The sequence below is a fragment of the Doryrhamphus excisus genome, chromosome 11 (assembly GCF_030265055.1).
Source record: "Doryrhamphus excisus isolate RoL2022-K1 chromosome 11, RoL_Dexc_1.0, whole genome shotgun sequence".
Taxonomy (NCBI): Eukaryota; Metazoa; Chordata; class Actinopteri; order Syngnathiformes; family Syngnathidae; genus Doryrhamphus; species Doryrhamphus excisus.
This window is the reverse complement of record NC_080476.1, coordinates 15,317,038-15,331,415: the sequence shown is the minus strand read 5'-3', so window position 1 is coordinate 15,331,415 and position 14,378 is coordinate 15,317,038. Positions and strand designations below refer to the sequence as shown.

The 14,378-nt window shown below is 40.5% G+C and overlaps 1 protein-coding gene across 1 annotated transcript; it reads left to right on the top strand.

The window, feature by feature from the left end:
- Positions 1–2,376: 2,376 nt before the first annotated feature.
- Positions 2,377–13,984, top strand: c11h21orf91 (chromosome 11 C21orf91 homolog). Its single transcript, XM_058087897.1, has 5 exons — positions 2,377–2,686; positions 3,911–4,054; positions 10,801–11,286; positions 12,583–12,645; positions 12,738–13,984. Exons 1-5 carry the CDS (start codon positions 2,452–2,454, stop codon positions 12,917–12,919), a joined length of 1,110 nt encoding a protein of 369 aa, XP_057943880.1. The 5' UTR covers positions 2,377–2,451; the 3' UTR covers positions 12,920–13,984.
- Positions 13,985–14,378: the final 394 nt, after the last annotated feature.

The window sequence follows — 14,378 nt, the reverse complement described above, 5'->3', positions numbered from 1 at the left end:
TTTTCAGTGCTAGACACTCATATAAAAACTTACCACTATTATAGTAAGTGTTAGCATGCTAACATTAGCATCGTAGGATTTTTAGCTATTTTCAGTGCTCGACACTTATATAAAGACTATCACTATTATGGTAAGTGTTAGCATGCTAAAGTTAGCATTGCTAGCTAAATGTATGACTAATATTTATAATGTAAAATACAATATGGGGGAACTACAGTGCGCTCGCCGAGTGCTTTTATAGTTAATATTGTTTTGGGGGGTTTTTTCCCCTGAAAACGAGCTTGATGATTTATGATCAGAGCCTAGAAAGCGTCTTTGTGTCACAGATTTGTTCTCACCACTCCTCTTTTCCACCTACACATGTGAAACAATCACCAACCTTTATATGAGGCCAATCCGGCATGTCTGCATCTGCACCTTCATATCTTTCGTGAAATCCTATTGCTGTCTCTTCTCAAGACCAGGTTGGCAAGCAGCATGGGAACTGCCCCCGAGGGGGAATCACATGATGGGCGCGTGATTAAGAATGACTGAGGGTTCATGACGTTCCACCTGCAATTTCAGACTTTTTTTTTTTAATGACGAAAACCAAACATCTGATCCCAGACACCTTGAGGGACCTATACTGTAATCTAGGGCATGCTGCGGGGAATCCAACGCTTAATTGTCTTGTTTTTAGAGCTCAGGGAGACAGAATGAGTGAACTGCGTGCAACCTGAGGCTTTTGTTGTGGATGTGAACGCTAATTTGTCAGACTCAACGTCAGTCATTTTGTAGATGCATGCCACAGTCTCACAGTCAGGCTTCCGGTCTCCAGTTTGCATGGTCTGACAGAGGGTCTCCATCATGAGGCTCGGGGGCCATTTCTGAAAAAACAACAACAACAAAAGCAAGAAAAGCATTACCAGTGTTTTGTTCAGTTGTTTCCAATGGAGATCTTAATAGTGAAAGCTGGAAGTTTTATTTCAACCTCACAGAACAAGCTGAACAAGATCTCAAACCTCGCCTCCGAATACACGAAGGCGTGTGGCAACATGTGCATGTCACCTCCAGGCCACAACAACACCAGGACGTGGGCGCACTGCACTGATGGGATCCAAGATGGCTGGCCCGTCTCTCTCTGTGCTTGCACAATAACAATATACAAAGAATATACTATATAAGAATAATATCTTCAAGTTTGAAAAAAAAGTAACAATACACATGTGGAAAAAAACATTGAGGGGGGAAAGGTTAAAGTCCAGTCCAGACAGAAGAAGAACAAGGCAGTGACGTCACTACAGTAAACATGGTGCTGATACTGTGTCAACAACACTGCACTTCCTCGCTAATGCAGCACTTTGACAACACACTTTATACTAGCATATATTGTAGTACACTACAAGATAGTAGTGCCAGTATGTTTTTTTCTCCCTTTTTGTGTAAAATAACTGTTCATGCTGTTTTTCAACATCATTTATTTGCGTTCAGATGTTAAACAGCATGAAACAACTGTCAAAAACTTCCTAGTTCTCTCATTCTACGGACGCATTCACTTAAAGCGTTCTCTAACCCAGCATGCAGAACGTCACTGCCCTCTACAGGCCACACAGTGAACAGCAGCTCAGAAGCACACAACACACCCGTCGCGACAGCTGTTACCGTTTTTACGACAGTAGATACCCGCTTTTCGATATAGCATATAAACGCGAGTGTTAGTGTCCTAAATTTAATCGCAATGTGTAAATGTAATTTTGCAATGTGTGTTATATCCAATAAACATACAAAATATATTCATGTATATAAAAAGGCACTTACCCAAACATGTCAGAACTTCTTGTACCCTTTTACCATTTTCGCTTTTACCTATGTTTTAGCTGTGTATAAACGAATGAATGTTGTATTTTGATGTATTTTTTACTCTGTTTACTTGCTTTTATTCAACTCCATTTCTTCTGTAAAGCGTCTTTGAGTATTTTGAAAAGCGCTATACAAATAAAATGTATTATTATTTATTATCATTATTATTATTGTATGTTCACTCACGTCTCTGACCACCAGATGGCGCACAAAGTTTCCGTCAGTAAGTTTCCTGGCACAGGAAGTGTTTCCACAATAAAAGACTAGTGTATGTCTCAAAACACACACACAAACGTAAATAGCAGACAGCACGACTTAACCTAGTACTAAAATAACATTACGAAATACAGCAGATAACTCAACACTCAACCTGTATCATTACATATTTAATTAAGTATCATGATAACATATATTGTTATTTTGTATATTACTTTTGGCAACTTCCGAAGCCAACAAAATAATATCTCCTTCTCCGTCGATGGAGCATACTAAGTTATATATTTGGGGGTGTATTCTACATAATTGTAATGAGTGAAGGTAAGTGCAATGATATTCATAAGGTCATATATTAATCTTTAGGTCTAGTCTTGTTCATATTATTAATAGTTTTTAATGAGAGTACGTAAAAAGCCTTGCGATGAAACAATTAATGATTCACACACCCCTCCAGCAAACATGTGGAACATTCCAACAAGGAACCAGCGGTTTCTTTTTTTTCAGTGTTGTGGGATTTGCCGTGACGCGAGCTTGTGGTTACCTGATGTTAGGTCGACTACTCCGGTGAACCAGAACCGAGGTTACCATAGAAGCTACACATTGGGAAGTCTTTTTTTTTTTAAAGAATACGGTGAGTTATCCACACGTCTGGACTTGTTCGTAGTAGAACGTATGTGTGTTGTGTGAAGGCGGAATAACGGTCACGAATCAGGCAGATGAAAACACTTAAAGGGGATGCTAGTTTAGCTACTGTTAGCTTAACTTATTGTCACACAGAAATTGTTTCACCGAGTCAAAAACACAAGTCGCGTTGATTAATAGACTATGTAACACTGAATATGACTTGACGTTAATCGGGATAACCGACGTTAATGCTAATCCGAATGTCGAAAAAAAACCGTGTGGCGGTACTTAAATCAATTGGAGCTCTTTGCGGCATCTCGGTCAATATGACGCTATTATCTCACTATCATTGAGTGTTAGCGTCAATTCACTGGATTTAGTGAAGCTAAAGTTTGAAGGTCTACTACTACTACTATGAGGGCACCGACCCTATCTCCAACAGTATGTGTTTCTAACTAAAATATTAAATATGTATTAATATTATAATAAATATTTTATATTATAATAAATATTTTATTATTTATAAATAATAAAAATAAAAAATATTTTAATATAGTAAAATTAATATTATAATATTAAATATTTAAATGTATTATTGCAACTCTTGTGTTAGCGTCATTTCACTGGATTCAGTGAAGCTAAAGTCCACTAAGGTCCACTACTACTATGAGGGCACCGACCCTATCTCCAACAGTATGTGTTTCTAACTAAAATATTAAATATTTATTAATATTGTAATAAATATTTTATAATATAACAATAAATATTTTATTATTATTTATAAATAATAAAAACTAAACAAATATGTTATTATAGTAAAATTAATATTATAATATTAAATATTTAAATTTATAATTGCAACTCTTGTGTTAGCGTCATTTCACTGGATTCAGTGAAGCTAAAGTTTGAAGGTCCACTACTACTATGAGGGCACCGACCCTATCTCCAACAGTATGTTTCTAACTAAAATATTAAATATAATATTATAAAAATAAATAATATTATAATAAATATTTTTAATTATTATTTATAAATAATAAAAATAATAAAAAATAAATGTTATTATAGAAAAAATGTGATCATAAAGCTGCCAAATGTAGCGAGAGATGACTGTATACGTATACCATATGTTGTTAAAACTCCTTTACTGTATTGTTCACCTCAAAAATCCATATCAAGATGATTCTCTCTGATTCTTCTGTGGTATCGAACCGCGTTCTCCATTTGACAGTTGTGACTGGAAGCGCCATGGATGAAGAGGAGCAGTTTGTGAACATTGATCTGACTGACGACAATATCTGCAGTGTCTGCAAGCTGGAGACCGATACAGGAACCTTATCTTTCTGCCACGTCTGCTTTGAACTCAGCATTGAAGGTAGGAAGCACTGTTTGATGGTAATGGTAATGGTTTTATTTTCATTTGAACATGCATCAGATTACAATTGAATGCATCACATAATCAGTTCACAGTTCCACATGTCCAAAAGGAGTAGGAAGAAGCAAAGCTTATTAAATCCTACCCCTCCATCTGGTAATTTTACAATCAGTAACTTACATTTGTTCACTTCCTGCGTTCTTAATATAGTTTACTTTTTTTTAATTAATTTTAATTATTATTATTTTTTGTCACGTACTGAAGTACGAGGTGATATGACCATCCAATGACATAATGGGTACCATAGTAATTGTCAATATAGTGATATATATAAACGAAACCTATTCTCTGAATATAAAATAATTGTACACTTAACCGTTTTGGTAATGGTACATTTTCATTTGTTTGGGGGGTGTAGGGACCCCCCCAAAAATATTGTATTAACCGTTTTCACATGGTACATTTTCATTTGTTTTGGGGGGTGTAGGGACCCCCCAAAAATATTGTATTAACCGTTTTGGCATGGTACATTTTCATTTGTTTTGGGGGTGTAGGGACCCCCCAAAAATATTGTACTAACCGTTTTTGCATGGTACATTTTCATTTGTTTTGGGGGGTGTAGGGACCCCCCAAAAATATTGTATTAACCGTTTTCGCATGGTACATTTTCATTTGTTTTGGGGGTGTAGGGACCCCCCAAAAATATTGTATTAACCGTTTTCACATGGTACATTTTCATTTGTTTTGGGGGTGTAGGGACCCCCCAAAATATTGTATTAACCGTTTTCGCATGGCACATTTTCATTTGTTTTGGGGGGTGTAGGGACCCCCCAAAAATATTGTATCAACCGTTTTCGCATGGTACATTTTCATTTGTTTTGGGGGTGTAGGGACCCCCCAAAAAATATTGTAGAGTGACTATCTCTGTGAACTTCAACTTCACTAAACAAGATGTCAGCTTGACTTGAGGTTGATTAACTATTCTTTCGTAACGTTTTGCCAAATCTGTTCAATTCCGGTGGTTGCCCAATGAGTTCCAGTTCAAGTCCGTTAGAGCGGCCACTTTGTTTATATGCTTTCCTGTTGGAATTTCACTGAAATTTTTAAAATGCACGTAGATGTACACACCTCACCTTTGGTGATATCTCGTATGGTTGGATTCCCCTTTGTCCACATCGGTAACGTTGGCCCAGCAAGGGAAATAAGTGCCGTGTCTCCATACGAGGCGGGTGGCTGTCCCCCCCCCATGTTTGATGTGCCACTCAAACTCAAGAGTGTGTTTGAACTCTCCAGCCCGTAATTAATGAGTGGCCTGTTTGAAGAAGAAGGGGAAAAAAAATGTGCAATCAAAAGGGATTTTGTCTTTTTTGGCACTGATCTCTGCCGTGTGAGCGTCCTTGTTCATAAACATTACTTAGCTCGCTAATAGCACCATCATTCTTTTTCTCATCTAAATACATATAAAATATTTATAAGTCCCGTCTAACAGGGGAAGTGGAAGTACCCAGGAAATTGATGTTGCTCCTCGCGCTGTCATGTGGTGTTTACATGTAGTAGCGGATTTTCAATGGATGAGTGTCAACATTGAATTTGGCCGCTGTTCCGTACCAGGTTACTTGCTTTACTGCCGAGGCTTTGCTAATGTTTACCATTCCGGGCTTGCGATGCCAGACTGATGCAGCTCCGGCTGATTCTCATGGCTGCCCCCACAGCTGACCTTGTGACGCGCTCCACTGAACAGCCCGTTCATTGTTGTGACGCGCTCCTCTGAACAACCCCTTCATTGGCAAAATACGTCAAACACGGTCATCACTAAAATAGTCTGTTGCATTCTCACATGGTTGAACATATGTGGCGTATTGAGGGAGGGTAAGTACATTATTGCCATCTAGCAAGTTTTTACATATGATTTTTTTAGGCCACACAGCTGTTCTTCCACGTGCCACCAGCTCTGTTACACATCTTAGCGGCGATGAACTTTGTCCCGCATGTCTCCAAAAGTATGTCCTTGCAAAATACCGACTGCAAAACTAGAGCACTGCAAAAGGTTGTTTGGTACAAGAGACGCGTTTGTTTGTTGTACTTCATTCATTCATTTTCTACCGTTTTTCCTCACGAGGGTTGCTGGAGCCTATCCTAGCTGTCTTTGGGCGAGAGGCGGGGTACACCTTGGCCAGCCAATCATAGGGCACATATAGACAAACAACCATTCACACTCACATTCATACCTATGGACAATTTGGAGTCGCTAATTAACCTAGCATGTTTTTGGAATGTGGGAGGAAACCGGAGTACCTGCAGAAAACCCACGCATGCACAGGGAGAACATGCAAACTCCACACAGAGATGGCCGAGGGTGGAATTGAACCCTTGCTGTGAGGTCTGCGCGCTAACCACTAGACCGCCGTGCCACCCGACGTTAAATGTTGACTTCATTCATCATCTATAGGCATTGTGTTTTTGAGACTTTGTTAGTAAGCAAAGAACTACAGTCAACCACTGATGATATCATAGACGGGCGACGGAGCTGAGTCCCGGTCCCTTTTTTTTCCCACGTATTAACAAATTAATAGGATGCTAACAAGGATATTTTGTGATAAAAATACAATAAGAGAACATTTGGATTTGCATAATGTATTATTAGCATGCCATATTGTATGCTAACTGGAAAATGGTAATGGTTTTATTTCATTTGAACATGCATCAGATTACAATTGAATGCATCACATAATCAGTTCCCAGTTCCACATGTCCAAAAGGAGTAGGAAGAAGCAAAGCTTATTAAATCCTACCCCTCCATCTGGTACTTTTACAATCAGTAACTGTTACATTTGTTCACTTCCTGCTTTCCATAATACAGTTTAAGGTTTTTTTGTGTTTTTTTAATCGTAACTGTCAATATAGTGACTATGGTACACAAACCAAATGTACACAAACCAAGGTGATAATTTTAACAAGGTTGAGCTGTAGCTGTCGTCAGAAGATGACTTCATCATCCGTGTTTTAATGCACACTGTGTTTTATTGACTGGTTAGACTGGGGCGTCCACTCCTCCTTGGTTATTAGTGGAAGATAGCAAAAGCGTCTAAAAAAAGCTGCTAAAAAGGCACATTTTGCCACATTCATTTTGCATGGAAATGTCAAAAGCGCAGTGACAATAATAGAGTATGACAGTTAAATTCATCTTGAGCCCGTTTTTATGGGGGGCACAAAAATATCGCTCCTTTGTCCGTGGCGGTGACGTATGTCTCTCACAGTTGCAGCTGAACAATGCACATTCTCCTCCGGTCAATAGTGCATGCGCGCGTGTGTGTGTGTGTGCGTGTGTGTGTGCGGGCCGCCATAAAAGACAAGTAGTTCTAAGCTGCTTAGTCGGAGTGAGGTCTCTGGCTGGTGATGGGCTGCCCTGGTTATGGGCCAATAGTTCTTCTACACAAGCGCTGGTGATGTGTGTGTGTGTGTGTGTGTTGTCATAGACTGGGATTGTTTGAACTGTAACAGCTGTTGGTAAGGCATCTGCAGGTTCATTAGCCATTCAGAAGGCAGAACACGCACACACACACACACACACACACACACAAGCATGCACAGATAGACATCTTCATCTGGTGTTCCCACCAGACTAATCCTTGGATGAAAAAGGTCAAACTGTAAATATGCAAAGCTAAGAATAGATCTCTGTGTTGTGTAATGACCCAAAACCTGTTTTGAGATATAAAACAATCAGGCCCACTACTACAAACTTTATTCAGGGAAGTAAAAATTTAATTATTATACAACAATTCGGACAGCGTCATTGACATGGACTCCAGGGGTTAATGAATAACAATTTCCTTCACAGCGGAAAGGTTCATTCATTTTCTACCGCTTATCCTCACAAGGGTTGCTGGAGCCTATCCCAGCTGTCTTCGGGCGAGAGAGTTGGGGTACACCCTGGACTGGTGGCCAGCCAATCACAGGGCACATATAGACAAACAACCATTCACACTCACATTCATACCTATGGACAATTTGGAGTCACCAATTAACCACTGGCTAATCGCCTAAAAATAAAGAATTCATTTCAAGAAATGCTGCAAATGTTTGACAGACAGTATGAATGGCCTGCAAGAAAATACGTGTCACAAACGGCAATTCCACATCTTCATGATGATGAGTGAACGATGATAGTGCAATATTGCCTTTACTATATCATGATATGGTATTATAATTTTTGGACTATTAATATTAATATATTTTGTTGCCGTATTCAACCACAAAACAGTAATTCATTAATTTTCTACCGCTTATTCTAATGGGGGGTGCTGGAGCCTATCCCAGCTGTCTTCGGGCGAGAGGCGGGGTACACCCTGGACTGGTGCCCAGCCAATCATAGGGCAATTATAGACAGACAACCATTCACACTCACATTCATACCTATGGACAATTTGGAGTCGCCAATTAACCTAGCATGTTTTTGGAATGTGGGAGGAAACCGGAGTACCCGGAGAAAACCCACGCATGCACGGGGAGAACATGCAAACTCCACACATTGAACTCGGGTCTCCTAGCTGTGAGGTCTGCGCGCTAACCACTCGACCGCCGTACAGCCAAGACTGAATTTCATTCATTCATTCATTTTCTACCGCTTTTTCCTCACGAGGGTCGCGGGGGGTGCTGGAGCCTATCCCAGCTGTCTTCGGGCGAGAGGCGGGGTACACCCTGGACTGGTCGCCAGCCAATCACAGGGCACATATAGACAAACAACCATTCACACTCGCATTCATACCTATGGACAATTTGGAGTGGCCAATTAACCTAGCATGTTTTTGGAATGTGGAAGGAAACCGGAGTACCCGGAGAAAACCCACGCATGCACGGGGAGAACATGCAAACTCCACACATTGAACTCGGGTCTCCTAGCTGTGAGGTCTGCGCGCTAACCACTCGACCGCCGTACAGCCAAGACTGAATTTATTCTTGTAAAATTTCTGCTGTTGTTGTTTTTTCAGTTTTCATGTTAAATGATATTTTAACCAGTAAAATAAAGCAGCTCGCAAATGGCCCCCAGGCCGTACTCTGGACACCTCTCCTATAAACCGACATGTTCAGAAGCTGGCTACAAGAAGGCTGTCATAGGATTTGACCCTAAAAACGATTTTGTTTTGCTTTTAAAATATGCTAATGCCAGGACTACTAAACTGATTCTCATTTTTTTCTGCAGCAGTTACGATCAAACTTCATGCTAGGTCTTGACCGGATTCTCGAAGCCCAAAAGCTTCCTGCTACATAAGTAGCCAAGTTTTCCACCAAGCGGTACAGTTTTTGTTCAGTTGTCCACATCCGTAGTTTTGACCAGTCCGCCTATTCCTATGTACGAAGTGTAAATGCTCCTGTTGGTGCTACAATACTTCAACTGACAATGAAGTCAACACAATAAACAAACGAGAAGCAATAGCAGGCATCCGGCATTTCATGTTCATTCTTCCTGTGTTTTGATTGGTTGCGTCGGGCCTTCGTCTGGTCTCTGGTTTTTCTTCTACTTTGTTTGCCTTGAGACGATGTTCCTCCATTCCGGCTGCAATCTGAAGGCCACGCTAATCTCCGACGTAAGCAGCTTTCACGGAGATGGCAACGGGTCAACCTGACAGTTTTAGCTTCCATTCATGCTAATTTGGCCCTCATGAACACATCGTAGCTTGTTGTTGTTACAACTCTGTACAGTAGATGGCGTTGTAACTGGTGTTGTAACTGCATCTTAACACACTTGACGTGTCACATGAATGTACGGCGACGTGACCATGTGACACGAGAGGCTCTGCAAAATGAAGCAAACACCCGTTAGTCAATAACTTTATGTTTTGTTGTTAAGTCATTCGCTACCAAAGCGGGAGTTAGACATTTTTTTTTTTCTTCCCGCATCCCAAAGATGTTTTGCACTCCACAATAGAAGAGCTCATGTTTGGTACCGCATTTTTCCCAATGTAATAAACGCACCAAGCATGGAGTCGTGTAGCGTGTAGGGAAATTTTTAATGTGAATATTGTAAGTTAATGGTGTTATATTTGTAAATATATGGTTATTTCCATGTATTAGTACCATTTCTGTGTATGCTGTGGCATATTTGTTTGGATAGTCTGGCCATATATACTGTATTTGGCTTTCCACAAAAAGCTGCTTCTCTCCCTTTTTTTGGGCGAAAACCGAAATTATGCTTCTACTGCTGATTACTCAAGAACAGAAAAAGGTAAAAACAGAAAAAAATCTGTGAAAATCATCAAAAAATGGTTGGCACTGAGAGGGGTGTCTTTTGGAAAAATGGCTGGAGTCAGTGGTTAACTAAGGTTTTACAAATTAAAAAAAAAAAATATATATATATATATATATAAATATATATATCCGTTTTTGTGTGAATTGGGCCCCAATGTTTGTGTCATGGCTAATTATCCAACTACTTGTGTAATTGCCAATTGCCATAGATAGATTACAGACCTTTGAAGTGCCTCACTGAAAGAAAATCAGTGAAAATCATCAAAAATAGTTGTTACCGAGACGGGTGACTTTAGGAAAAATGGCTGGAGTGAGTGGTTAACTAAGGTTTTACAAAAAAAAAAAAAAAAAAAATATATATATATATATATATATATATATATATATATTTATATCATTTTTTGTGTCATGGCAAATTATCCAACTATTTGTGTAATTGCCAACAGCCACAGATAGATGACAGCCCTTCCAAGTACCTCACTGTTGTGTCTTTACAGGTGTTTCCGCGACTACCCTGTTGCATTCAAAGTCTCTACGCGGCCACCGAGACTGCTTTGAGAAGTGCCACCTCATCGCCAACCAGAAGTTGTCGCAGTCCAAGGCCTCCCGCAGCGCCTACGAGGGCATGAAGCTGGCCCTCAGCCAGAAACTCCACCGCATCATCCAGTACGCCCAGAACAAAGACAACGTCCCCTCAAACGGCATCGGCAGACGCGGGACCAGGCTCCTTTGTTACGGTCCGCAAAGCGACCGCAGGTTGTTGCCCCAGTCGGAAGCCCAGGTGCCCCGCTACGCGCCCACGCGCCTACCCGGTTACGCCATCGGGATGTTTGAGTGCCATACGGGCCAGGAGCTCAGGCTTCTACAGGACTCCCCGAGGGATGTTTGGTCCGGCGGCGGAAGGAAAACGCTACAGATACGCAACCAACCGACAGCGGGAGGGCAGACCAAGTGCAGACGTCAGGGACACGGCAGAGACGAACGTGAGCACGTTTTATTCATGTGGCGTTCGTCCACTCTCAATCGAAACGATTAGTAGTGGATGTCAGCATTATTACTGTACCTAGAAATATGTTTGAATTAAATGTTTTCTGGGCGGCACGGTGGACGGGTGGTTAGCGCGCAGACCTCACAGCTAGGAGACCCGAGTTCGATTCCACCCTCGGCCATCTCTGTGTGGAGTTTGCATGTTCTCCCCGTGCATGCGTGGGTTTTCTCCGGGTACTCCGGTTTCCTCCCACATTCCAAAAACATGCTAGGCTAATGAGCGACTCCAAATTGTCCATAGGCATGAATGTGAGTGTGAATGGTTGTTTGTCTATATGTGCCCTGTGATTGGCTGGCCACCAGGGTGTACCCCGCCTCTCGCCTGAAGACAGCTGGGATAGGCTCCAGCACCCCCGTGACCCTCATGAGGATAAGCGGTAGAAAATGAATGAATGAATTACTGTTTTGTGGTTGAATACGGCCACAAAATATATTAATATTAATAATCCAAAAATTATGATATCATAATCATATATATATCATGATATAGTAAAGGAAATATTGCACTATCATCATTGATTCTGTGAAGTTGTGGAATTGCCGTTTGTGACACGTATTTTCTTGCAGGCCATTCATACTGTCTGTCAAACATTTGCAGCATTTCTCCAAATGAATTCTTTATTTTTAGACTATTAGCCACTGGTTAATTGGCGACTCCAAATTGTCCATAGGTATGAATGTGAGTGTGAATGGTTGTTTGCCTATATGTGCCCTGAGGGTGTACCCCGCCTCTCGCCCGAAGACAGCTGGGATAGGCTCCAGCAAATCCCCCTCCGTGTCCCTCGTGAGAATAAGCGATTGAAAATGAATAAATTACTGTTTTGTGGTTGAATACGGCCACAAAATATATTAGTATTAATAGTCCAAAAATTATGATACCATATCATGATATAGTAAAGGAAATATTGCACTTTTTTGCCGAATTGCCGTTTGTGACACGTATTTTCTTGCAGGCCATTCATACTGTCTGAAAAACATTTGCAGCATTTCTTGAAATGAATTCTTTATTTTTAGACTGTTAGCCACTGGTTAATTGGCGACTCCAAATTGTCCATAGGTATGAATGTGAGTGTGAATGGTTGTTTGTCTATATGTGCCCTGTGATTGGCTGGCCACCAGTCCAGGGTGTACCCCGCCTCTCGCCCGAAGACAGCTGGGATAGGCTCCAGCAACCCCCGCGAATGTTTTCTCTTTCTACATGATCTCATATGTTTTCTTTTTATTTCTTTTAGTGACCAAAATGTCTGCGGATGAGCTCCGTCAGCTAAACGGCCAGCTTCTCAAGCAGATTCAAAGTAAGTCGCGTCTTCCTTTTTATTCTGACCTTCCCGAAGAATCGTCTTCGGTAAAGCTTCCAATTTGTCCCCCCCTCCCCCAACCTCCGCAGAGGTCTTCGAGGAGTTGACGGCGGCCGTGCAGGAGAAAGACTCACTAGCGTCTGAGCTGCACGTGCGTCACGTCGCAATTGAGCAGCTTTTCAAAAACTGCTCCAAGCTGCCGTGGCTGCACATCAGCAGGGCGGGGGTCAAGACCAACAGTGGAGGCGGCGGGGGCGGCCCTGTGGAGTGACGCTGTATGTCTTCGGGACCCTTTTATATAAACATTTGCTGCAATAAGTCGACATTATAACGCTGATTGAGGTAAGAATACAACAGTTGATGTGGGGTTCGAACATCTGCTTGCTTCTAACGCAGGCATTTTTTATAAATGGTTTCTAATCATCATACTGTTGCTTGAATGCGTGTTGTACTGAGCTTTTTTTTGTGGCGATCGAACCGCTGTCGCCACTCTCCGTTATTTACCCATAACAAATACATATTACAGCACAACACACCCAAGAGGACAGGAAGTGAACGAGTTTGGACATGTGTGGACTCACAATAACCAACAAGCACAAGTGGCGGGGCTGCACGCCGTTCCAAGAAATAGAAACCATAACTATAACGTGTTAAGTATGGAGATGGATTCCCTGAACAAGAAGCTGCCTGCAATACTCAACTTTGTTTGTTTTTTAGCTTATTTGTTTTGTACGGCTACGTGAGTGAATTTGCAATAGAAGCCGTTTTTTTTTAAACAAGAACTATGCAAGCAAAGGCCGTCGTTGACGCCTTCGCAAAATCAAATGTTTCTCAGAGGAGGCCCTATCGGCTGCAGAAATACTAGCTTTTATGGGGGCGGGGTTAAGACATTTCAAATTTGTTAGCGTTTATTCTCTTTGTAAGAGATTGGATTCATTTGACCTTTTTTGGGGGTTCGGCTCTATTTTAATGTGGATTTTGTGCGTTCACGTGAGATGACTGTTTTTCATGCTGATATTTCCGATGCTTTAAATATGGATGATGTGTATTTTCTGTATATTGTAGAAAAAGAACCGGCTGTGAACATCAACAGTATATGCCTTTTGTTCAGATGCACCTGTTACATTTTTTTTATTATTATTATACTTGACTTTCCTTCTTTCTTGATTTGTGTTGTGTGATCTTGTTGTTCCTGACAAGCTGGTGTGACTTGTGCTTTTTATTTTTAGGATGATATTTCAATAAAATAAAACTTTTTTTTTTTTTACAGCAAAACTGGTGCCTCGATCTTTTATGCTTTGGATTTCACCGTTTTGCTCACAGTTTTTTAAAATATATTAGTAAATCATCACTGTTTTGTGGTTGATTATGACCTATTATTAGTTTTTAAATATATATTCTGGCAAATGTTGCATATTTTTAGCCCCAAATGAAGATTTTTTTTCACACATTAAAATGGCTAAATGAACTAAACAACCTATTATTAGTTTTTAAATATATATTCTAGCAAATTTAGCATATTTTTGGCCCCAAATGAAGATTTTGTTATGCATTAAAATGGCTAAATGAACAAAACGACCTGTTATTAGTTTTTAAATATATATTCTATCAAATTTAGCATATTTTTGGCCCCAAATGAAGATTTTGGTATGCATTAAAATGGCTGAATGAACTAAATGACCTATTATTAGTTTATACATATGTATTCTTGCAAATTTAGCATATTTTTG

Coding starts and splice junctions, on each gene's coding strand:
- c11h21orf91 (XM_058087897.1), top strand. CDS start 2,452: ATGAGAGTACGTAAAAAGCCTTGCGATGAAACAATTAATGATTCACAC. Junction 11,287..12,582: donor GGGACACGGCAGAGACGAAC/GTGAGCACGTTT, acceptor TATTTCTTTTAG/TGACCAAAATGTCTGCGGAT. Junction 12,646..12,737: donor GCTTCTCAAGCAGATTCAAA/GTAAGTCGCGTC, acceptor CAACCTCCGCAG/AGGTCTTCGAGGAGTTGACG.